The sequence below is a fragment of the Mizuhopecten yessoensis genome, unplaced genomic scaffold (assembly GCF_002113885.1).
Source record: "Mizuhopecten yessoensis strain PY_sf001 unplaced genomic scaffold, ASM211388v2 scaffold10315, whole genome shotgun sequence".
Taxonomy (NCBI): Eukaryota; Metazoa; Mollusca; class Bivalvia; order Pectinida; family Pectinidae; genus Mizuhopecten; species Mizuhopecten yessoensis.
In genome coordinates this window covers 453,377-479,291 of record NW_018408485.1, presented here as the reverse complement: position 1 = coordinate 479,291, position 25,915 = coordinate 453,377, and the positions used below count along the sequence as shown (strand labels likewise).

The window sequence follows — 25,915 nt, the reverse complement described above, 5'->3', positions numbered from 1 at the left end:
TGGAATGATATTTTTGAAACTACAAAATGCATACATGTGTGAATGTTTGCTTCGGATAAAGATCAGTTAATATCTGAATAAGGGTCAGTTAGTTGGTCGGCCATACCTCATTTGTTACTGTCAAACTTCACACAATCGTTCTTATGAATGATAAGTTTTGAATTTCATTGAATCGCAAGTCTAATTTTGTAAAATACTATAGTCAAACTTTATAAAACAACCACTTAGTTGTTTTTTTCCCCCTTGGATGTTAATTTAATACAGATTTGACTATACACTAAAAAACTGTTTGTGTGTTGTACAGGGGAGAACCTCGGCCTACTCCAGGGGAGGATACAGAATTAACACATTCCCATCTTTGCTACCTGGAGGCTGCAAAAGCCAACCTGGTCGCTTCAAAGGTAAGACCATTTTAGCATCAGAAGTTAAGAGTGTGTTATGCAGGGATGGATTGAGCTGTAAATGTAGCTTAATAAAGAGACAGTCTGTCCACTGTATAACAAGATAATATATAAAGAGCTAAACATTTTCTTCAGGTTGGTAAGTATGGATTATGAAAAGTTCTTTTTTTCACAACCAGTAAAATTTTCTATGCGATGTTTCGATGACTAGTACGATATGTACACTGTCTACTTCATCAGACAAATGACCAGTGAAGCATATGCACTCAAAGGTGTAAAATGTGTACAAGTTGTTGATAAAATTGATGTCAATTTCGGCTACGCTATAAGCGTATGTCCAGTAGTTGTTACATATGTACCGAAATGACTCGATTCAGCTACGCTTTGTTTAATACTTGGTCATTCTCATAGATATGCGGGAGTCTTTGAGCCCCCTCGTCTCGATTTAGAACTTGCCCACTGCTGAGTGATGGTTTGTTATCAATATAAACTTAATTGCATTTCTTTTTTTAGCTCACCTGGCCCAAAGGGCCAAGTGAGCTTATGCCATGGTGTAGTGTCTGGCGTCTGTATTTTACTTTTAAACAACTTCTTCTGTATAACAAAAAGGCCTAGGGTGATGATATTTGGCCAGAAGCAAACTGGGGAAAGGGCTTCCAAGTTTGTTCAAATGAATGACCTTGAATTATATTCAAGGTCACAGGGGTCAAATATGTTTAAAACCTTTAAACAACTTCTCAATAATCAAAAGGCCTAGGGTGATGCTATTTGGCCAGTTGCATGCTGTGATAAATGAGCTTGACTTTTATTCAAGGTCACAGGGGTCAAATATGTTTGGTACCTTTAAACAACTTCTTCTGAATAATCAAGAGGCCTAGAATAATGATATTTGGTAGTAATTTGCTGGGATGAAGGGCTACCAAGTTTGTTCAAATGAATGACCTTTACTTAAATTCAAGGTCACAGGGGTCAAATATGTTTAAAACCTTTATACAAATTCTTCTGAATAACCAAGAGGCCTAGGATAATGCTATTTGGCAAGTAGCATGCTGGGATAAAGGGCTACCAAGGTTGTTCAAATGAATGACCTTTACATATATTCAAGGTCACAGGGGTCAAACATGTTTAAAACCTATTAAACAACTACTTTTCAATAAGCAAAAGGCCAAGGGTGATGCTATTTGGTCATTAACAAGCTTGGATGAAGAACTACCAAGTTTGTTAAAATGAATGACCTTCGCCCATATTCAAGGTCATGGTGGACAACATATATTTAAATCTTTAAATGACTTGTTCTGTATAACCAAAAGGTCCAGGGTAATGATATTTTGCCAAAAGCATGCTGGGTTGGAAGACTATAATTTTTGTTCAACCAAATGACTTTGTTCGACATTCAAGGTCACAGGTGTCATATGTTTGAATCTTTATATAGGTTCTTATGAATCAAACACTGATATTCTGCCTGTAGCTGTATTTTAGTCCACTTTTAAGATTACAAATGTGAGATTAATACCAGGTGAGCGATTCAGGACCATTGGGCTTTTTGTTCATTTACAGTATGATGTAAATTTACAGTATGATGTAAAGCTATACACAATTGCTGAAATTGGATTTTGAAACAAGTTTTACAACTTATATAGATCCATCTCCACATATTTCAAATATTTTGATTAACTAGGAGAATTAGAACATGTCAAGTTGGGTGGAGCTTTTCTTTCTCTCAAAGTGTGTTTATATTCTGTCTGTACACACAAATTCCAGTTTATAATTACTATCATCAGTTTGAAATCAGTTGAAATTATATGATACATTAAAAATATGAGTTTGTTATCTTAAAATAACAAGCAATTATGTATGTTGCTCCCGTAATTATTACAGGTTTTCACAGAATTCACAGATAATTACATAATGGCACAATTTTATTACTGAATTTAGTATGAGATAACAATAAATTGTAATGTTACAAAGATTTTGTATCAAAGTTCCTGTGAGGGTTATGACCAATGTGTCATTTTCTTACTTCCGTAAGTAAAAATGCTCTGGAAATAGAATTGAGTGGTTAACACTTCGGCCTTCCAGACAGGCGGGCGGGGTTCGATCTCCGAAGTTGTCATACGCATGGATATTCAGAGAAAGTGTGTTTCTCCTGCCCACACAACTCCAACAACCCAGGTGGAGTATAAATTGGTCTGGGGTGGATGTTGCGGTATCTGTGCTGTAGCATTCAAATGAGATGGCACTATAAATGATGCCGTTGGAAGCACAGTCCCACAACAAACAGAACACATTACATCTCCAGCACACATGCAGGCATACACACATAGGGAGATATTAGCCAGGAGGCATAGAACTAGTAGTTAGCGCCTGATAAGGCAGCTCCTGCGAATTCTTCAAAAATTGTATTGATTAATGTATATGCTAATTGTTTTAATTGTATATCTTTGTACTGTGTAGCGCTTTAGAGTGGCTTATGTTAGCTAGATAGGGCGCTATATCAAATGCTGTATATTATTTAACAAAATAAATGTATCGCACAATTACATATAATTTCAAACTGATGAAAGTGATAAGATATTCTCTTACCTGGTACTTCTAGTCAGTATGTATATTTTTAGCTCAACTGGCCCGAAGTTTGTTCAAATGAATGACCTTGAATTAATATGTTGAAATCTTTAAAACGACCTCTTCTGAATAACCAAAATGCCAAGGATGTTGATATTTGGTCAGAAGCATGCTGGGATAAAGGGCTACTTACTTTGTTTAAATGAATGACCTTGACTTTTATTGAAATTCACAGGGGTCAAATATGTTTGAAACCTTTAAACAACTTCTGATGAATAACAAAAAAGGCATAGAATGATATATGGCTCATAATATGATTGGATGAAGGGCTACCAAGTTTGTTCAAATGAATTACCTTGACATTTATTTAAGGTCACATGGGTCAAATATGTTCAAAGCCTTTAAACAACTTCTTCTGAATAACCACAAGGCACAGGATGATGATATTTAGCCCATAACATGCTAGGATGATGTGCTACCAGGTTTGTTAAAATGAATTACCTTGAATTATATTCAAGGTCACATGGGTCAAATATGTTTAAAATCTTTAAATGACACCTTTGAATAACCGAAAGACACAGGGTGTTGATGTTTGGCCAGTAACATGATGGGATCAAGGGCTACCAAGTTTGTTAAAGTGAATGATCTTGACTTAAATTCAAGGTCACCGGGGTCAAATTTGTTTAATATCTTTGAATTACTTCTCCTGAATAACCATGAGGCCCAGAATGTTGATATTTAGCAAGTAGCATGCTTGAATGAAGGGCTATCAGTCTTTTTCATTTGAATAACCTTGACTCACTTTCAAGGTCACATTTGGTCAAATATGTATAAACATTTAAATGACCTAATCTTAATAAACAAAAGGATAGGGTGGTGATATTTTGAAAGTTGTATCCTGAGATGAAGGGCTATAAATTTTGTTCAACTTAATGATCTTATTCGACTTTCAAGATCACATGGGTGAAATGGTTATTTAATCTTTTAACAGGTTCTTTTGAATGACTTATAGTCATAAATACTGAAATTTTGTCTGTAGATTTATTTTAGATCACTTTTAATGTTACAAGTATGAGATTTCGATCAGTTGATCGATGCAGGCCCATTGGGCCTCTGGTTGAAATGTTTGAATGAAGTTTGACGTCACTGTTGTTCAGGGATACTAATAAGTAGAAACAGAACAAGAACTGCAATATGTAGTAACATTGTAGCATAAAGATTAACTTTGTATTGATAATATTTACCTGAATGTTTATGTTTTCATGAACGTGCTCATGACAATTTAAGGTTACAAAGAAATGATGTGTGCTTTTTGTTTTTATAGACAATGTCATTCTGGATTGTCTTTATAATGAAACTGAAGGCACCTACTATGTTCTCGACATTATGTGTTGGAAAAACCATCCTGTATATGATAGTGAGGTAAGTACATAAAACCATCCCGTATATGATAGTGAGGTAAGAACATAAAACCATCCTGTATATGATAGTGAGGTGAGTACATAAAACTCTCCCTGTATTTTGATCGTGAGGTAAGTACATAAAACTATCTTGTATATAATAGCCAGGGGAGTACATAAAACCATCCTGTATATGATAGTGAGGTGAGTACATAAAACTCTCCCTGTATTTTGATAGTGAGGTAAGTACATAAAACTATCTTGTATATAATAGCCAGGTGAGTACATAAAACCATCCTGTATATGATAGTAATGTAAGTACATAAAACCATCCTGTATATGATAGTGAGGTGAGTACATAAAACCATCTTGTATTTGATAGTGTGGCGAGTACATACAAGATAACCAGTATATGATAGCAAGTTGAGTACATTTAAAAATTACAATGTACTATGTTTGATAGTGAGGTGAAATTACCCTGGTTATGATAGTGCATGCTAATGTGATCTATTAGTTCACTCATACCATTTTGTAGCTTGACAAATATATATATATTGTATTCAGGTTTTCCTTAAAAAGTAATTAATTGTACAACATTACCTGAAAAGTAGAGATTACTTTTTCATTCATTTGATAAATTATGGTCTATTGTTATATACTACTCACATTTTGCTAAGGATCACCTATATTTTGAAAAACAAATCAAAATGTTAAAAATAATATTATATTTTCCTTCCGTATTGTTTTGGGCGAATATGTTAGCCTTCCAAATCGTCATGTGTGCACATGGGTGTGTTCAGTCAAACATAAAAGCGTGGGCACGCTTTTCCACGTGTACACCCCTTTCAAAATCTAATCTAAGCTAAGTAAGGCTTTTTCAAATTGTTAAGGAAATAAATTTGATGAATTTTTAATATGGCACAAAGACAAACCAGACAACGGTTAAATGACTGTGAAATGAACAGTGGCATCGGAATGCTGCAAGCTAGCATGTCTCAACGTCAGGTTGCAGCAGACCTTGGGGTGTCTCAAAGTGTGGTGGCAACAATGTGGAATCTTTTCCAAATCAAAGGAAACCCTTCCAGACATCATGCTAGAGGTCATTCTAGGGCTACAACACAGCACCAAGACCAATTTTTGCTCATACAGGCAAGGCGTCACAGGTTCCAGACTGCCACATCTTTACATAATGACCTCCTAAATACTTCTGGGACCGGGTAACCACTCAGACAGTTAGGAACCGTCTTCATGATGCTGGTTTAAGGTCACGTAGACCAGCAATACGAGTTCACTTAACTGCCCGCCATGTTCGGGACCGATTAGATTGCGCCCAAGCTCACAGCACTTGGACTCTTCAGGAATGGGAACCAGTTCTTTTTACTGACGACTCCAGATTATGTCTCGACTTCACCGACTTCACCGACAGGCGCGTTAGAGTGTGGAGACAACCTGGGGAGAGGTTCCAGGCAGGTAACGTTGTGGAATGTGACTGATATGGCGGAGGTTCAGTGATGGTGTGGGAAGACATAAGCCTTGTGGGGAAAACTGACCTCCATGTCTTCCATAATGGTACCGTTTCAGCCCGGATTTACTGTGATGAAATCCTTGATGTCTATGTCAGACCCTACCCTGCTGCAATTGGCCCTGACTTCATCCTTATGGGCGATAATGCTAGGCCACATAGAGCAAGGGTGACTGAGCAGTATCTACAGCAAGAGACTATTCAACGAATGAATTGGCCAGCCTGCTCGCCGGATCTAATTCCCATCGAGCATGTGTGGGACATGCTGCATACAGCTCTCTCTGCCAGAAATGTTCGGCCAAGAACGCTCCAGGAGCTGGGAACAGCTTTGGTAGCTGAGTGGAACGCTATACCACAAAACCGGATTCGCAATCTCATTCGGGGAATGCGCAGACGTTGTGAAGCTGTAATTGATGCTCATGGGCGTCACACTCGATACTAAAATAGTTTCTATTTATTTAGGATGAGTTTTGTTCAATTTAAGTTTTTTAGTGAATACCTCGTTGTTACCATTGTTAATGGTAACTCTTTTCCTGTGACTCCTTTTCCGACTGTAATTACGATTTTTGGAATGTTTGCACGCTGTTGAATTAAAAGAACAATCAATTTTTCAAAAATAATTTCATCATAAACCAAATAAAATATTTATTTTCACATATGCCCAAAAATAAAAGTGATCCTTAGCAAAATGTGAGTAGTATATATTACAGTACCATTTCATTTAACTTAGTTACTATATAATAATATATTGTAATAGGCATTCATCTGTATTTTTCTTTTGTGTTAGACATCCCTGTCATATCCTTAAATAACCTTAGCTGTTAATAGGACGTTAAGCAAAATAAAATAACCAAACCGTTCAAAACTCCTTTACAACAAACTTGTCACAAGATATTATCACTGTTATCTCTAGTACTGTACTGTAGTTAATTACTCTGTTAACATTGGCTGCAATGTTTGAACTTTGATCTTAGATGACTATCTCTTACTGAAATTGAATACATTCTACTTCCTTAATAGAAATCATTTCTCAGATGCTTGGTAGACTGTCTTAGACATGTATTTATTTTTTGTAATAAACACAGAAACCTCCAGTTTTCTACATTTTTCTAGCCAAATCATAATAGCAGAGAACACGGAACAGTGAAATTGCCATAAGTTAAGACTGAAAATTAAATTATGTTTTCTCCTTACAGACAGAATTTCGATTTTACTGGCTGCACAGTAAATTCTCAGAAGAACCAGAACTTAGTCAGAAATCTGATGGAAATCCTGTAAGTATAAAGCAGTAATTCAGTGTAAAATTACAGCTACCTCGACCTTGCCTAGCATGGTGTAGTATAGGCAGATCTAAACTACCATATCCCTGTCTATTATATCAGTGACATCACCTTTTGTAAGAATTTGTGTCCTATATATGTTAGGTCACTGTAACTATGAGTAAAATTTTGACTTTGTCACTCTGTAGACTATATTTCTTATCAAATGAGAAACGAAGTCATTTTTAACAAACATAGAATTTATGCGTCATTGCTCTACACTGTACTTGATTTATTTCCTGGTTGTCATATACGTGTTTACAAACATCGCCTTTTGCACAAGTTTGCGTTTCCATATTCTGGTTAAAAAAATTGTGAAAAATCAAAAACGTCAATGATTCCAATTCCAACACATTCAATTTGTATAATATTTGTGCCCTTCTTGTAGCATTTTAATAAAATAATGTTTCGGGAGTAAAAGCAGTAGAGAAGGATATTTCTAAATGTATCGGGAGTAAAAGCAGTACAGAAGGATATTTCTAAATGTATCGGTAGTAAAAGCAGTAGAGAAGGATATTTCGAAATGTATCGGGAGTAAAAGCAGTACAGAAGGATATTTCTAAATGTATCGGTAGTAAAAGCAGTAGAGAAGGATATTTATAAATGTATCGGGAGTAAAAGCAGTAGAGTAGGATATTTCTAAATGTTTCAGGAGTAAAAACAGTAGAGAAGGATATTTCTAAATGCTTCAGGAGTAAAAGCAGTAGAGAAGTTTATTTCTAAATGTTTCAGGAGTAAAAGCAGTAGAGATGGATATTTCTAAATGTTTCGGGAGTAAAAGCAGTAGTGAAGGATATTTCTAAATGTATCGGGAGTAAAAGCTGTAGAGAAGGATATTTCTAAATGTTTCAGGAGTAAAAGCAGTAGAGATGGATATTTCTAAATGTTTCGGGAGTAAAAGCAGTAGTGAAGGATATTTCTAAATGTATCGGGAGTAAAAGCTGTAGAGAAGGATATTTCTAAATGTATCGGTAGTAAAAGCAGTAGAGAAGGATATTACTAAATGTATCGGGAGTAAAAGCAGGAGAGAAGGATATTTCTAAATGTTTCAAGAGTAAAAGCAGTAGAGAAGGATATTACTAAATGTATCGGGAGTAAAAGCAGGAGAGAAGGATATTTCTAAATGTTTCAGGAGTAAAAGCAGTAGAGATGGATATTTCTAAATGTTTCGGGAGTAAAAGCAGTAGTGAAGGATATTTCTAAATGTATCGGGAGTAAAAGCTGTAGAGAAGGATATTTCTAAATGTTTCGGGAGTAAAAGCAGTAGTGAAGGATATTTCTAAATGTATCGGGAGTAAAAGCAGGAGAGAAGGATATTTCTAAATGTTTCGGGAATAAAAGCAGTAGAGAAGGATATTTCGAAATGTATCGGGAGTAAAAGCAGTACAGAAGGATATTTCTAAATGTATCGGGAGTAAAAGCAGTACAGAAGGATATTTCTAAATGTATCGGTAGTAAAAGCAGTAGAGAAGGATATTTATAAATGTATCGGGAGTAAAAGCAGTACAGAAGGATATTTCTAAATGTATCGGTAGTAAAAGCAGTAGAGAAGGATATTCCTAAATGTATCGGGAGTAAAAGCAGTAGAGAAGGATATTTCTAAATTGATCACATGTTCAGTGGATCACTTTAAGCAAAGAAAATGGGGTGACCATGTCCTCCTTTGTTTTTGAAGGATACATTATATTGAAGTTATTTTGTCAGTGATCAGCCCTGAACTTTACTTATGTATATGATTTTCTATTTTCAGTATAAATTTGTTGCGTTACCAAACTTTGCCTGTACACCTGAGTCCATCAGCAGCGCTGTAAATACAGCAAACTTTGAGGTATGGATTTTTCATCACTGATTCCTTTATCTATAAGTGTTAAACTAAATTAAAACTAAATTGCCTATGATCATTACTTCCATGATATTAATTTTTACCCCACCCAATTCTCCACCCTGTCTACAATGTAATTAGGAGGAGGGGGGGGGGGGTATGTCAGGTAGTCGGGACTAAACAGCATGTCTCTTGGGTCCATACCTCTACATTTGTCATGGTTAGAGATAAAATTACAGTCTGAAATTTATTATATTGAACTTTTTGTTAGCTAATATTTCGTTTTAAACTTCTATACCTGATAGGCTGGTGTATTAATTACTTCCATCGATTAACTAATAGTACAAGAGGAAACTCGGGAAAAAAAATCCATATCGGTCAACAACATCCCTGAGGAGAAATTATTTCACATTTTGTACAGTCAAAACCTGGAACAACCTTCCAGAAGATGTTGTATCCGCTCCAAATATCAATACTTTTAAGAACAGAATGGATGAACTTTGGCAAGATGAAGAAATTTACTATAATTATAGGGCAAATGTAATTTACAATGAACTTAAAGTTTATATTATACAATAGATTAATTTTTGAGTCCAGTGTAGAGGAGCTTTATCGGCTCCTGTATTGGAAACTGACTTTAACTTTAAACTAGACTATCTGGTGCTCTGCTGTTTTTCAACAAAAAAGAATAGGTGAATTTATTAAAACCAATCTTGAATTTTATATAGATGTGCAATATATATAGTATATAGATTACTGTGACCTTAACCTCTATGTCAAAGGTTAAGGGTGGTTGGGTAGCACAGCGGATAATGTGCTTATCTTTCACCAAGGCAGCCAGGGTTAGGTTCCCTAATCAGAAGTGAAAAGGTATGGGGTCACCTACCTGACCATGTGTTTACTCTGGTTTCCTCCAACAATAAGACCCCCCTGGGTGCTAACATTCGGGCCAAAAAGAGTGATTCATATATGTTGAAATATTTGTTTCATAAACAAACAATTGTTTAGCCCACCATCTATTGATCATGAAATCGCCTGTCTTCTGCCGTCCGTCCTTAAACAATTCATATTATCACTATTTCTAAGAAAGTGCTGAAAGGGTCTTTCTCAAATTTGATATGTGGATTCCCCTTGGTCTGTAGTTGTGCATGTTTAATTTTGAGACAGCTCAGATAATCAAAATGGCCGACAGGCGGCCATCTTGGATTTGACAGTGAATGTTTGTTATCACTTTTAAGGAAGAACTGCAGGAATCAATTTGATATGAAAGTTCCCTTGGTCTGTAGCTGCGCATGAACGAAATGGCCGACAGTCGGCCATCTTGGATTTTGACAGTGAATGTTTGTTATCGTTATTTCTCAGGAAGCACTTGAAGGATCATTCTTAAATTGAGCATGTTTAATCTTGAGACAGATTGAATGAGAAAAATTGCCAACAGGAGGTCATCTTGGATATTTGACAGTGAATGTTTGTTTTTGCTAGTTCTCGGGAAATACTGAAAGGATCTTTCACAAATTAGTTCCATAGGTTCTCCTTGGTCCTTAATTGTGCATGTTTAATGTGAGATTTGATAGAATAAACAAAATAGTTACCTCGAGGTGCATTTACTGTTTACATGACTCAATCAAACAGATAAGAGAATAGAAGAGAAAAGATCGAACTGACATATATCTAATGAAGATGGTACAATGGTGGGCACCAAGATCCCTCTATCATAGTTCTTGGTATCATTAAGAAATCTGAGATGGTCAAGGTAATCTTGCATTATCAGAAATATTTCAGTTCAGCTTCTTCTCTAGTTCATATACAAAAAGCAGATGAGGGCTACAGGCCTAATGGGTTGTTATACGTGTTTGTGGTTAAAAGTAACTGATATTAAATATAATAAACTCACAAATGTTGGTAGGTTCAGCATGTTTACTGCTTTGAAATACTCTTCGATCAGTTGCTCAATTATTTAATTATTTGGAGAAGTTCTGTAGTGTTAAGTTTTTGATATTTTTCTAAAACTGACAGTTGTTTTGTATGTTTATTGTTGTCTAGATTGATGGAATACTGTTTTACCACAAGAGGACACACTACACATTTGGATCAACACCTCTGGTGGTCTGGTTAAAACCTTACATGTTGCCAGAAATTCTCAAGATTCAAGTGACAGACAAAATAATGGAGGCAAAACCTGACTCCTACACTGACTACGCTGCCCACATGACAGTGGTGGCAGAAGAGAAGGAGAAAGCAAAGGAACTGAGAAAACAGAAAGGAAGTGAGAAACAACCGGGGGTGAAAATACTGCAGAGAGAACAGGGTAAAGGGGATGCTGGTGAGCAGGGAGTCAAAAGCAATAAGCAAACATCTGGTGGTGGAGGAGGAGGAGGCAGACGTGGCAAGGGCAGGAGGAAAAGAGGCGGAGCCGAGGCCCACATGGATGTGAGTTATGACGATGATGGTACATTAGAAAGTGTGCAAGAGGAAGGTATTGGAGTGATGGAGGCAATAGAGGCCCCTGTTGGGACCTAAATATAAGTGTGAATTTGCTTTATACATTACAAAAAAATATCCTGCCTTTGCTGGATTCAGAATCTGATGCAAATGAGAGAAGGCATGTAGATGTATCGCTGGCCTTGGTCTTTTACGTACAGGACATTGAGTGGTGTCTCAATAAAATTTCTTCAGTGTACAGGATAATGGAACTTGTACATGTCTCTGTGTTAGGATCTTGAAAGCTTCGGGCATTTAGATGTTGCAGATGTCTTAATGAATACCTAAGAGAATTTCAGAAGGCCTTTCTCATGTTATTGCTCTCATCAAGTCATTCCAGGAGAACTTCAGATACCACAATTTAGTTTGATTTTATTTACAACTTATAACAGCATTTTTAGCTTTGCTGATGTTAAAAACACATTTACCAGTCATAGACAAATTTTACAGGTGTACATTTTAAAATGCTGACTCTGCAATAGTAATAAATGAGGTATTATAGCTTGTGGGATTCATTGAATATTCATTGAGTCATCTCAAAAATTCCGTCCGCAAGAAAAGTGGAATGAACAGAAAGTCTTGTTCTGTACTTAGAATGACTGATTTGTTATTTGTTGTCACTTGTAAATGTTACAAATTGTCTTGGTATACCAAAGGCTGAGCGTTATTTGGTTCCAACACTACATTGACAACTTAATGTACATTAAAAAAGTCAGACTAGAAGTGATTTCACAAGCACAGAATTACAATTACAGCTGATCAGAAAGATCTGACCATTGTTCCACAAATATGAGCTGAAATGTTGCTTCTTATATGACTTGTTATTCAAAATGTTTATTTACTAGTAAGTTCCAATGTCTAAATATGATAGATATTATAAATCTGAGGATGTCTGTCAACAGGGTTTTTTGGTTACTCAACTTCTTCAACCAGATACAATTCACATACCTGCCCAAAGCTCCTTAGATTTTACTACATATGTATTACACACATTGTGTTCACTTCAGTGTGTTCCAGCATTGTGTTCGTATGTACTTTTCTTCTTCTTTTTTTGAAAAAAGACTTATGGTTATCTTGACTTTAAAGTTTTCCAGGTTAGTTGATATCACTTCAATAGAAACAAACTACATGTTAGTCCTGGTCTTTTCTGACCTGCATCATTTGTGATTCAGTTCTTTGACATAAATAGGTATACAATTATCAAAAACAAATATCACATATAAACTAAGAAGCATGCAAAAATGTTTTTTTAGGAAAAAGTAAGAGCAGCCATAATTATCTTCTTTTCTTTACTGAGAAACAAAGTTAGTGTCAAGATTTATTTTTTCTAGATTCTTAACCAAAAGTAGATTTTTAATCATTATCATAGTTATAATATTATTATAAATGTGAGTCAAACATTTTCCTCACAATTGTGAAATTGTGGTGGAAATTTTGTTAATAAAAGTCAGATTTAAAAAAAAATATGTTGTAAGTTTTATTTGTTCGCCTGTGTTCAAACTTGGTTTACAACTACCTAGGTGCTATAACTGTCCAAGTGTATGGGTAATTCTATAGCACAGTCACATCGCCCTAGACATATTATATTTCCATCCCAAATTTGGTTGCTATCTTACAGCACTAGATATCCTACTCCAAGTTTGAAAACCAGATCATAATTCTTTTATGTTGCTATATTAAATTGGCTATCACCAATACATACAAGCTTAGTGAACATCATCAGTATTAACATTTTATTAAGTATTAAAATGCTAAAACTATTTTTACCATTATGGATCAGAGCCATGCTAAAGGAACACATTTAGATTACAAATTGAGTGTAGGACTTGGTAATATTGTAAAGTAAGTTCAGAAACACACTATAACACTCCAAACTTTGTTCAGGAACACATTTAGATTACAAATTGAGTGTAGGACTTGGTAATATTGTAAAGTAAGTTCAGAAACACACTTACACTCCAAACTTTGTTCAGGAACACGCCAACAGTACAAAATACGAGAACAAATGTACGCTAGCAGTGCAAAGTAAGTAGAGCAGCAAGCTTACACGTCACTGTTAATACAGTGCAATCTTAGCACAGGAACACGCTAACAACACCAAGTTCGCCTGTATGTAAGTGTTTGAACACCATGATTAAAAAATCAAAATTGTTAGATTGATTTTTTTTTCGGGAGTATGCTAAAATTACTATCTGTGCAGGAATATGCTAACGGTACAAAGGAAGTGCATGAACATGTAAATATTACAAAGTAATGGTTATCTTTGGTGGTCTTTAGTGTCACAGAAAAAAGGAAACACTTGTTCAACTTTTGACAATAAAATGTCCTGTTAATAATGTACATGATCAAGTCAATCTTAATTCTTCAGTGTATTAAGTGTGTAAATACAGTGTATAAGTATGTTGATATGATGGTACATCATGCTGCATAAACTTCAGACATTAAGGAGGAACTGTTTTTCCAAATATACGTCTGCTGAAATACGATTACACATTATATATTTAGTTCATAATCTTTAGGCCAAATAACTATCAATTTTTGTCTAGGCCTTTAATTATAAAAGTGTCACCTAAAAAATGCTCATTGATTTGTGCTATTCACTCCATATTTTGAAAACTATCAGTCTATGAGCATGCAATGCATTACACTGGTTTTTTAAATATAGATGGAATACAAGAACATCAAAGTGAAATAATGAATTTGGTTACAAACAATGTTCCTTTCCTCGTGGGAACTACATACACTGGTAAAAAAAGAAGATTAAACTGCCATTTCAAAACTTTCTTGAAATATTCCTGTAATAAATTATTGTAATTGTGCACTATAAGATGATGAGTCTCCTTCTTGTTTTGAATTGAAAAAAGTAAACAATGTCTGCCCTGACAAGATCATGTTCATAAACATTGTCTAAACAGTAAGGGTAATTGATAAGTGTTAGAGACGAGGCATCACAGTTGTCAGAAAAAAACATACTTTTATTTCTTGATTGATTAGTATTTCAGCACAACAACTTTTCATTTCTGAAATATTCTAAAGCATATTTTAATTTATATGCCTAAGCCATGAATTAAACTTCCCTTGGCATGAGGCATTGTACATGCATTAACAGTGTGCTCTTCTGTCTATCTGCCATCTGCAAAATGGTTTAAATTATTTTCAAATCTTGAAATTTCTGGAAGTAATAAGTAGAATATAGCCAAACTTTCTAAACTCCTGTTTAAATTGATATCAGCAAGAAGTGTGAAAGCTACTAAAGTTATCAGTATAAGATTTCTAGATCACTTGGTTATAAAAATGAATAATTTATTTCTCGCACAACATTAACTGGAATATATTACCAAACTTGCTACAGCTGTTCATCAACACATCAACAAGAGATGGGGAAGGCTGTGAAGGCTAGAGGTCAAAGGTAACCTGGTCAATATTCTGCATGTCAAAAATAACCCATTTAATGTTCTTTCAAATCAAGGGTAACACTGGCAATGTGCCGAAGTTCAGAGTTAATCAAGTCAATGTCCTGAAGGTCAAAGGTTAACTCAAACTTAGATAATATCCTGAAGGTCAGAAGTAAGCCAGTCAATGCCATGAGGTGGAAGATATTCCAGTCATTATCCCGAACGTCAAAGATAACACTGTCAATGTCCTAAAGGTCAAAGATTACCCTGTTGATGCTTTAAAGGTTAAGGACAACATAGTACATGACCTGAAGATCAAAAGTAACCCCAGGCAAAATCCAAAAGGCCAAAAATAACTAAGTCAAAACCTTTGTACTTTTTGACAGGTGATGTTTTCTGAGTGGATGACAGACGTACCAGAGGATCTAGCTAAAAACTGGTTCATGATGATCTGTCCTAAAGGCAAGCGGAACCTGGTGATATCAGCACAGGTAGGTACTACTAGACAGGTATAAAATATTACACAGGTATATAATATAATACAGGTAGGTACTACTAAACAGGTATATAATATAACACAGGTAGGTACTACTAGACGGGTATAAAATACTACACAGGTATATAACATAACACAGGTAGGTACTACTAGACAGGTATAAAATACTACACAGGTAGGTACTACTACACAGGTATAAAATACTACACAGGTATAAAATACTACACAGGGAGGTACTATTAGACAGGTATACAATACTACACAGGTAGGTACTACTACACAGGTATACAATACTACACAGGGAGGTACTACTAGACATGTATATACTACTACACAGGTAGGTACTACTAGACAGGTATATGATACTACACAGGTAGGTGCTACTAGACAGGTATATAATACTACACAGGTAGGTACTACTAGACAGGTATTAAACAGGTATAAAATACTACACAGGGAGGTACTACTAGACAGGTATATAATACTACACATGGAGGTACTACGGTAGGTACTACTAAACAGGTATAAAATACTACACAGGTAGGTACTACTACACAGGTATAAAATACTAGACAGGTATAAAATACTACACAGGGAGGTACTACTAGACAGGTATACAATACTACACAGGTAGGTACTACTACACAGGGATAAAATACTACACAGAGAGGTACAACTAGACAGGTATAGAATACTACACAGAGAGGTACAACTAGACAGGTATAAAATACTACACAGAGAGGTACTACTAGACAGGTATATAATACTATACAGGGAGGTACTACTACACAGGTATAAAATACTACACAGGTATATATTATAACACAGGTAGGTACTACTAAATAGGTATATAATATAACACAGGTAGGTACTACTAACCAGGTATATAATATAACACAGGTAGGTACTACTAGACAGGTATAAAATACTACACATGGAGGTACTACTAGACAAGTATATAATACTACACAGGTAGGTACTACTAGACAAGTATATAATACTACACAGGTATACAATACTACACAGGTAGGTACTACTAGACAGGTATATAATACTACATAGGGAGGTACTACTAGACAGGTATAAAATACTACACATGGAGGTACTACTAGACAAGTATATAATACTACACAGGTAGGTACTACTAGACAAGTATAAATACTACACAGGTAGGTACTACTAGACAAGTATATAATACTACACAGGTAGGTACTACTAGAAAAGAATAAAATACTACACATGGAGGTACTACTAGACAAGTATATAATACTACACAGGTAGGTACTACTAGAAAAGAATAAAATACTACACATGGAGGTACTACTAGACAAGTATATAATACTACACAGGTATACAATACTACACAGGTAGGTACTACTACACAGGGATAAAATACTACACAGAGAGGTACAACTAGACAGGTATAGAATACTACACAGAGAGGTACAACTAGACAGGTATAGAATACTACACAGAGAGGTACAACTAGACAGGTATAGAATACTACACAGAGAGGTACAACTAGACAGGTATAGAATACTACACAGAGAGGTACAACTAGACAGGTATAGAATACTACACAGAGAGGTACAACTAGACAGGTATAGAATACTACACAGAGAGGTACAACTAGACAGGTATAGAATACTACACAGAGAGGTACTACTAGACAGGTATAAAATACTACACAGGTTTATAATATAACACAGGTAGGTACTACTAAACAGGTATATAATATAACACAAGTAGGTACTACTACACAGGTATAAAATACTACACAGGGAGGTACTACTAGACAGGTATATAATACTACACAGGTAGGTACTACTAGACAAGTATATAATACTACACAGGCAGATATAACACAGGTAGGTACTACTAGACAGGTATAAAATACTACACAGGTAGGTACTACTACACAGGTATACAATACTACACAGGGAGGTACTACTAGACAGGTATATACTACTACACAGGTAGGTACTACTAGACAGGTATATAATACTACACAGGTAGGTACTACTAGAAAAGAATAAAATACTACACATGGAGGTACTACTAGACAAGTATATAATACTTCACAGGTATAGAATACTACACAGGGAGGTACTACTAGACAGGTATATAATACTACACATGGAGGTACTACTAGACAAGAATATAATACTACACAGGTATAGAATACTACACAGGTATATAATATAACACAGGTAGGTACTACTAGACAGGTATAAAATACTACACAGAGAGGTACAACTAGACAGGTATAGAATACTACACAGGGAGGAACTACTAGACAGGTATATAATACTACATAGGGAGGGACTACTAGACAGGTATAAAATACTACACAGGTTTATAATATAACACAGGTAGGTACTACTAGACAGGCATATAATATAACACAGGTAGGTACTACTAGACAAGTATATAATACTACACAGGTATAGAATACTACACAGGGAGGTATACTACTAGACAGGTATAAAATACTACACATGGAGGTACTACTAGACAAGTATATAATACTACACAGGTAGGTTCTACTAGACAGTTATATAATACAACACGGGTAGGAACTATTAGACAGGTATATAATACAACACAGGTAGTAACTACTACACGGGTATAAAATACTACACAGGTAGGTACTACTAGACAGGTATATAATTCAACACGGGTAGGAACTATTAGACAGGTATATAATACTACACAGGTAGGTACTACTAGACAGGTATATAATACTACACAGGTAGGTACTACTAGACAGGTATATAATACTACACAGGTAGGTACTACTAGACAGGTATATAATACTACACAGGTAGGTACTACTAGACAGGTATATAATACTACACAGGTAGGTACTACTAGACAGGTATATAATACTACACAGGTAGGTACTACTAGACAGGTATATAATACTACACAGGTAGGTACTACTAGACAGGTATATAATACTACACAGGTAGGTACTACTAGACAGGTATATAATACTACACAGGTAGGTACTACTAGACAGGTATATAATACTACACATGGAGGTACTACTAGATAGGTATACAATACTACACAGGGAGGTACTACTAGATAGGTATACAATACTACACAGGGAGGTACTACTAGATAGGTATACAATACTACACAGGGAGGTACTACTAGATAGGTATACAATACTACACAGGGAGGTACTACTAGATAGGTATACAATACTTCACAGGTAGGTACTACTAGATAGGTATACAATACTTCACAGGTAGGTACTACTAGATAGGTATACAATACTACACAGGTAGGTACTACTAGAAAAGAATAAAATACAACACAGGGAGGAACTACTACACATGGAGGTACTACTAGACAGGTATACAATACGACACAGGGAGGTACTACTAGACAGGTATACAATACGACACATGTAGGTACTACTACACAGGTATAAAATTCTGAACCTTCTCAAAATACTAAACAGGTAGATACTGATAGAGACAGCAGTTGTTAGCTTTACATTAGTCCATCTAACACAAAGTTAATGTGTGTTTCAGTCTTTAGATATCTAGACATTACAAAATAGAGGATTTCACATAACTTAGTTCCCATTTCTTTGGAGATCTATGAACCAAGTCCAAGATATTTGTCCATGTATTATCTGTCTGCATAGTACATATGCCTGTTCACAAGTATACCGGTAATTCAATACACATGTAAATGTCTTACCTCGTTGTATATTAAGTCAACATTATGTGTTTAAGGGAAGAACATTCACCCAGTCTAAACAGGGCATGCTACTGGAGGACTTCCCGTCTTGTCTGCCTGGTGGAAACGTTGGAGACCAGAAAGGTCAGTAGGAACTAGAAGGAAAATGCATTTTGGATCCTAGCTAGCAGCTTTGTTTTGAGTTAATGGTGTGAGGATTTTCTAGTCTGTCATGTCAAGTATTGTTTTAGCTTTTAGGGATTTACATGTTGTATACTGGCGTAGGAATTTTCTTGATTTTTTGAAGGAATGTCAAGTGGGATACTGGTGTAAGAATTTGCTTGATCTGTCATGGGAATGTCAAGTCAGGTACTGTTTAAGGGATTGATGTATTGGAGAATTTCAATGCTAAACCTGGTGTGATGATTTCCTTGATATGTTGTAGGAATGTCGGTGCTGGACTGTATCTATGACAAGAAGGATGATGTGTACTATGTATTGGATATGATGTTTTGGAAGAATCAAGACATGACCGACTGTGATGTAAGTCTATCCTACCATTTCTCACACCCTTCACAGGTGTTCTCACACCCTTCACGTGTGTTCTCACACCCTTCACAGGTGTTCTCACACCCTTCACAGGTGTTCTCACACCCCTCACGGGTGTGTCTCGCGTTTTAGCTGGGCAAGATTGGCTTGTTATCCCCTAGGGGGAGATAGCCTCATGCCGAATCCCTAACACTAAGTTGTGATGTCAAGAACAGTGAATTATTCACTTGACAAATGTGCTTTTGTTTACAAACATGCCAGACTACTGTTGATGGAGTTGTGACTGAAATGATAGGATGGCAGAAAAACAATAAACCTGTATCTTGGAGGTGAATAAAGAAATCACCAACCCACGGGATGTTATTTGTTTATCTAACTGTCAAAGCAGAGCTTTTGGTTAGACAAAAACAACAAATCCTCTCTTGGGTTTAGAGATTTCTCTGTCATACCCTCAAGGTAGGGGAGATTCTATTTACTGACCTTGTGCATATGTTTGCAGATGGTCACTCCTCTTGTGACTCACAATATGATATATATTATACCCTATGTATTTGTGTATAATAATGACTTGGCAGGGTATGCGTTTACTGAAATAAAATAGAACACTTAGTACTTCCTCCTTGTTCAGCACTGGTCCAATGCTTCCATGAAAGCAATTTGTGTTACATTGGTATAAATACAGGCAACATTAAAGCTAGGTGAAGCACCGAGATGAGTTCCTGTGTACTGTAGATATATAGTATATTATGAATAAATTTGAGTGATAAAACTTTATAATCCAAAGTTCACTATATTTTCTCTCTGCCCTTACTGTGCTCAATAATTGCTGCTGATTAATATCTTATACTTGACAATGTGTAAAACTGAAAAGGCTTTGTGTTTGTCAAGGTGATTATTCTAAACTTACAGTAACGATATGTTTGTGTGTAACTATTTGAATATCATTTATTCAGAGTGAGTTCCGTATTTTTTGGATGAATGAGCGACTAGGAGAGCAGAAGAGTATAACCAGACGGTCCAACGTCAACCCTGTAAGTATATAAGCCTGTCAACCATGTAAGTAAATGAACGTCTGTCAACTTTTCACTAAAAGCCTACTAGTCCAGAATGGCTGAATGGATTTTGACCAAATTTTGTGTGGAACATTACTAGGCTAACAGAAATCAATTCTGTATAAAATAAAATAAAGGGTCTGGTCCCTCTGGGGGAAGAGGTTTGGGCCCAATAGGCAAAACATTGGTAAATTTTTCAAATCCTTGAGTATCTGTGAAGGGATTTTAATCTCAACTGGTCTGGAGGATTTCTGGGCCAAGAGAACTCATGTTTTGTAAATGTTAAGACTACCCCTTTCGAGTAGAGGTGTGGGGCCCAATAGGAGATACATCTAGTAAATCATCAAAATCCTGTTTCTTGAGTATCAGGAAATGGATTTTAATTTAAATTGGAGCATCCTTGGGCCAAGGGGGTTTAACTTGTTTAAGTGAAAGGTGTGCCTCCCCCCTCCCCAGGGGAAGAGGGACGTGACCGTGACCTTGTAGGGGAAATATATGGGGGGGAGGGGGTGCAGAGGGATGGAGCCAAATAAGGGGAATCTGTAAAGTTGTACTTCTTGAATGAAGGAAAAGAGTTTGACCCAAATTGATCTAGTGACTCAACCCCGTGTAAATGAAAGGTGGTGTCGCCCTGGTGGTAGAGGGATTAGGCCCATTAAGAGAAAGATAAGTGATTTTTGAAAATCTTACTTCTTGAAAATGGGAAAAGGATTTAAACCTCACTTGTATAGTCTGTATCATCCTTAGGTCAAAGAGGTTCAACTTTGGATATATGGTGGATGTGGCTATCCTAGGAGCAGAGGGTTTAGTCCTAATAGGGAGAATATAGGAAAATCTTTAAAATCATACTCCTTGAGCAGGAGTAAGAAATTTAACGTTCTTGAAATCAATTTGTCTTGTTTCATATAAAAAAAAATACATGTATAGCAGGTGAGCTGTAAAAGCCCCTGGGCCTCTTGTTGAAATTCATTAAAATAGCAGTTCATCATAATGTTAAAAATTGTCATAGTTGCTAAAATTTATTTAATCTCCTGCTACATCCAAATTCCAGAGGTTATGCTGGTTTACGTTCTCTGCACTCCTGGAATATGTCATGACAAAGTGGAAGTCACACAGCCATTTTCGTGGTTTCAGGTAAAAAGACACTGACAAATCACTAAGCCGATAGCTGTCCTTTGAAGATTACAGTGAGCAACCCCCGACTTAAAAGCCAGTGTCTGCATCCAGTTTGTCATGATATTTTCAAGGGGTGCATGTGAACATGAGAAAATGTAACCCCTGGAAGTTTGAGGAAGCGCCACATTAGTGGAAGGGGCTTCAGGTGTTTACATTTTCAGTCTGTTCATTAGTTCATCTGTATGACATCTTCATTAGACTCTGCATTTAGCTCTATTATCTCTGATATGAGAAGTCTCAGTTCATCAAACTTTATTTGCATATAGATACATCTTCAGGAGTTCTACACCACCATTATCTAAAATGTAGGTCACTGTTACCTATTTTTTCTGCTTTAATGACTTTGGTTAGACTTTTGTGTAGCTCCATAATTCTAATACTAGGGGTCCAATATTCACCAAACTTGATACGTGGACACATCTTGAGTACTACACCATTATTTTAAATGTAGGTCACTGTGACCTATATTTTCTGCTTCACTTATTTGACTGTTTTATTCCATTTCAATCAATGCTGGAACTTGGGCATATGTATGCTTTACAAACATTTTCTAGTTTACAATTACAGCCTGTATTATTTGCTATAATTACAGCTAATGCTATTGCTTATAACTACATGTACATATTTAATATACGTAGTGTTGACTATATGTATGATATATTGTTGACAACTTATGATTTACTATCTAATGTTTTGTTTAATTACAGCACAAGTTTGTTCCACTGAAGCCTGTTGCCTGTACAAAGAAAATGCTCAGCCTGGCCATGAACTCCACCAACTTTGATGTATGTCGATGTATAGATATTATATACAATTTTAATTCAATACAATTGCATTTATGACCTGACTTCAACTTTGGCTATATGGAAGACATACAAATCAGACAACACCTTACTTTTCATATTTAGATTTGCATCCATTTTTTTTGTCCAATGGCAGGATTCTTGACAAAGTTGCTGTCATGTGTTGTATGTTTTCTCATATACCTGATATCACCAAATCAGGGAGGATAAATATCTCGGAAGACGATGCAGTTCAAAAAGTGTTTGTGAAAATAATGACAGCTTAATTGGTGGTCGAGATATTTTACCAGCTATATCTCAATTTTAACAGGGCAATATAAGTCAAAGTACACTTTACTATGACAATATTTCTGTAGAAAATTGCAAAGATTTTATATTTAATGCGATTACTGAGTCCACTTATAATAATTTTAATGTATTATAGTTTGATTCCCTACATCATGGAATATCTCTGATCTGATATCCTGTTATATAATGTAAACATTAAGGAATCACTGAGTTAGATTTATTAGTATAGTACCTCTGTTATTATTGTAGGTGGATGGTGTTCTCTTCTACCACAAGACCCTTCCTTATAGGCCAGGCATCTCCTCTCAAATTCTTTGGTTGAAGCCATACATGATGTCGGAGGCTCTTGAGGTGGAGGTTCCTTCACATATGAGTGTAGCACCATCCATTTACACATCATTCGCAGACCACGTTGCTTTGGTGAAAGAGGAGCTAGGGGAAAAGAAATCAACTAGGACAGGTGGACGCCATAAGGACAAACCATGCATTGACATTGATAAGATCGTGGAAGACATTGGGGATCTGTACATCAGTAAGAGAGAGATGGAGGCCAACACTATTGGGCCAGTACCCATGCGCAACCGCACACAGACTAGTGTGTGGAGACCTGAGCATTCCAGCAGGAGACAAGGTGATGGACTCCTTGGTGACCCCAGACAAATGTATGGGGCCGATTATTACGGTCAAGGAAGCTTTTACCAAGGACATTACAACCAGTGGTGTAACAATCAGGGTTATAATAACCAGGCTGGCTATTGTGACCAGGGCTATACGGGATACCAAGCCTGGAATAGCCAGAACTACAGCCGTGCTAACAATCTGCCTGCTGTGGGGGTCCAGGGTGCCTGGGGCTACGAGGATCACAAGAAAGCACGACAACCAAAGGGAAGGGGAGGCTTGCTCAAGCTTAGTGCCATGGATTCCTACAAGAAAACACACAAGATATTCAAGGAGTAAAAACAGCTGGTTTAAAATTGTATATTTGTGTGCTTAAGTGTGAAAATGCTGGTGCAACCACTGGATATGGCAAATGTGTGAGAATGTTCTTGTGTTTGTTAAGTGTTATACTGGTGCTTATAAATTTAAGCTGTGCTGAGTTGAGGAGACCATTCCTTTTTGGATTTACTGTGAAAGGAAATACATTTACAACATAAACAAATGTATTCTTTTTTCTCAAGTTTAGAAATCTTCAGTAATAATTGTGTTAATCAGGTCAAATCATGAATATGTTACAGAAACGTGCCTGAATAAATTTTGTTAATAATTGATGTGTTCTGCAGTGTTTGGTATATTCATTCAATGTATATTTCATGTGAAATGAAATCCTAGCTGATTGATAGATGTAATAGTTGGCCGATTCACAAGCTCCTGTTTTTATCAGATCACAATCAATATCTTGCCAATAAATTAAATCGGGAGTACACAACTAGTCATAAAGTGCTATTGTAAAACATATACATGTGTTGGTATAATCGAGGTTAAGGTATGTACAGTGTTATTGTGTGCCAGAAAGCTTTGTTGATGAGTAAATTTCAGTTTACTCCCTTTATTGAGAGTATACACATTTTAGCAGTGCTACAATTGGCTGATGCAATTATGTTTTTACTAAACATATTAATCTGGTCAAGTTATGAAAATATTTCCAAGCCAATTGTTCCTGGTATTTGGTATCACAATCAGTCTCTGTCTTGCTATTAATATTTATTACATACTTACAAATAAATACAGGTTTTTTGTATATGTGATACGACACAATTGCTCTAACCCATATCAGCCCTCGCCGTATCACACCCCAAAACCTGTATCAGCCCCCGCCGTATCACACCCCAGAACCTGTATCAGCCCACAAAACCCATATCACACCCCTTTTGGAAAAAAAATCGTTTTTCAATATTTCAAAAATAAAAATTAATCATAAGATCGTAGTTTTTATTAGTAAGTATGTAATAAACAGAATAAAACACGCCCTTATTCTCGACCCTTATTCTCGACCAATATCAGCCCTCGGGCCTTCGGCCCTTGGGCTGATATTGCAGTCTCGGGTTGATACTGGGTGTTATATGGAAAAAGGCATGTTTTATTCTCTATATAATGGCCTCAGTAGTTATATATACAAGAACTTGTATAAGGTAATCATGTTTGTATTTGAGATTTGTCTACATCCTTAGTCAGAATACAAAATATCATACCTTACCTGAACATTTTTGTCTCTGTGATTGTATGGGCAATTTTTTATTGACTCAGAAAAGGTAGAACATATGTAAATTTGGTCGAGACAAGTTAGGAGCTCAGTGGTTCAACAATGTGTTTTGTTTTTAACAGATTTTTTACCTTATTTCTTATGACAAGTTGTCACTTGACCTTTGTTCCCTTTGTGTGGATACAGCCAGCTGAACATTGATACATATACGTTAAATGTGTTGTGTATTGTGTGAAATATAACGGACATTTTGAATAACAAACAATGACTTTTTGAAATATTCTACTGTTAATGGTTATGATATTGCATTAAGCTAGCAAAAGCTACTTCTTTATACTGGTACATATTGATATAAGATGTTGTAGGAAGTACATGTACATATAAAGGTCATATGTAGGTCAATTTTTATAGCTTGAAGTTGACCTGATTTAAATTAATATTGACAAGGTCATGTAGGGATTGCATATTGCAGTTGACCTGATTTAACTTATTAATGTCAAGGTCATTAAGGGTGTTTCATTCCAGATTGTTTGTAGTTGACCTCATTTTAGTTACATCTGTGTCAGGTCACAGTAGGTTGAGGGCAGATGATCAATATTATGCAGTTAATATCGTTATTAAGATAACTGAACTAAGGTCAGTTACTACAAACTATAGCTGACAGTATGTCATAAGACAAATGCTTTTGAAGGAAATCAGGTGTAGAGGATTGCTTTTATTTCGTAAAAGAATTTGTTTATTATAAAATCATTT

The 25,915-nt window shown here is 35.9% G+C and overlaps 1 protein-coding gene across 2 annotated transcripts in view; it reads left to right on the top strand.

The window, feature by feature from the left end:
* LOC110460078 overlaps window positions 1-24,731 on the top strand; it is a 32,270-nt gene extending 7,539 nt beyond the window's left edge. For both annotated transcript variants that reach the window (XM_021512787.1, XM_021512788.1), the window contains exons 5-15: window positions 305-401; window positions 4,288-4,385; window positions 7,082-7,159; window positions 8,955-9,032; window positions 11,070-11,456; window positions 15,289-15,393; window positions 19,151-19,238; window positions 19,540-19,637; window positions 20,597-20,674; window positions 22,579-22,656; window positions 23,212-24,731. In XM_021512787.1, coding sequence (XP_021368462.1) covers window positions 305-401; window positions 4,288-4,385; window positions 7,082-7,159; window positions 8,955-9,032; window positions 11,070-11,456; window positions 15,289-15,393; window positions 19,151-19,238; window positions 19,540-19,637; window positions 20,597-20,674; window positions 22,579-22,656; window positions 23,212-23,919 — 1,893 coding nt within the window. In that variant the 3' untranslated portion in view covers window positions 23,920-24,731. The remainder of the gene's footprint in view (window positions 1-304; window positions 402-4,287; window positions 4,386-7,081; window positions 7,160-8,954; window positions 9,033-11,069; window positions 11,457-15,288; window positions 15,394-19,150; window positions 19,239-19,539; window positions 19,638-20,596; window positions 20,675-22,578; window positions 22,657-23,211) is intronic.
* Window positions 24,732-25,915: the final 1,184 nt, after the last annotated feature.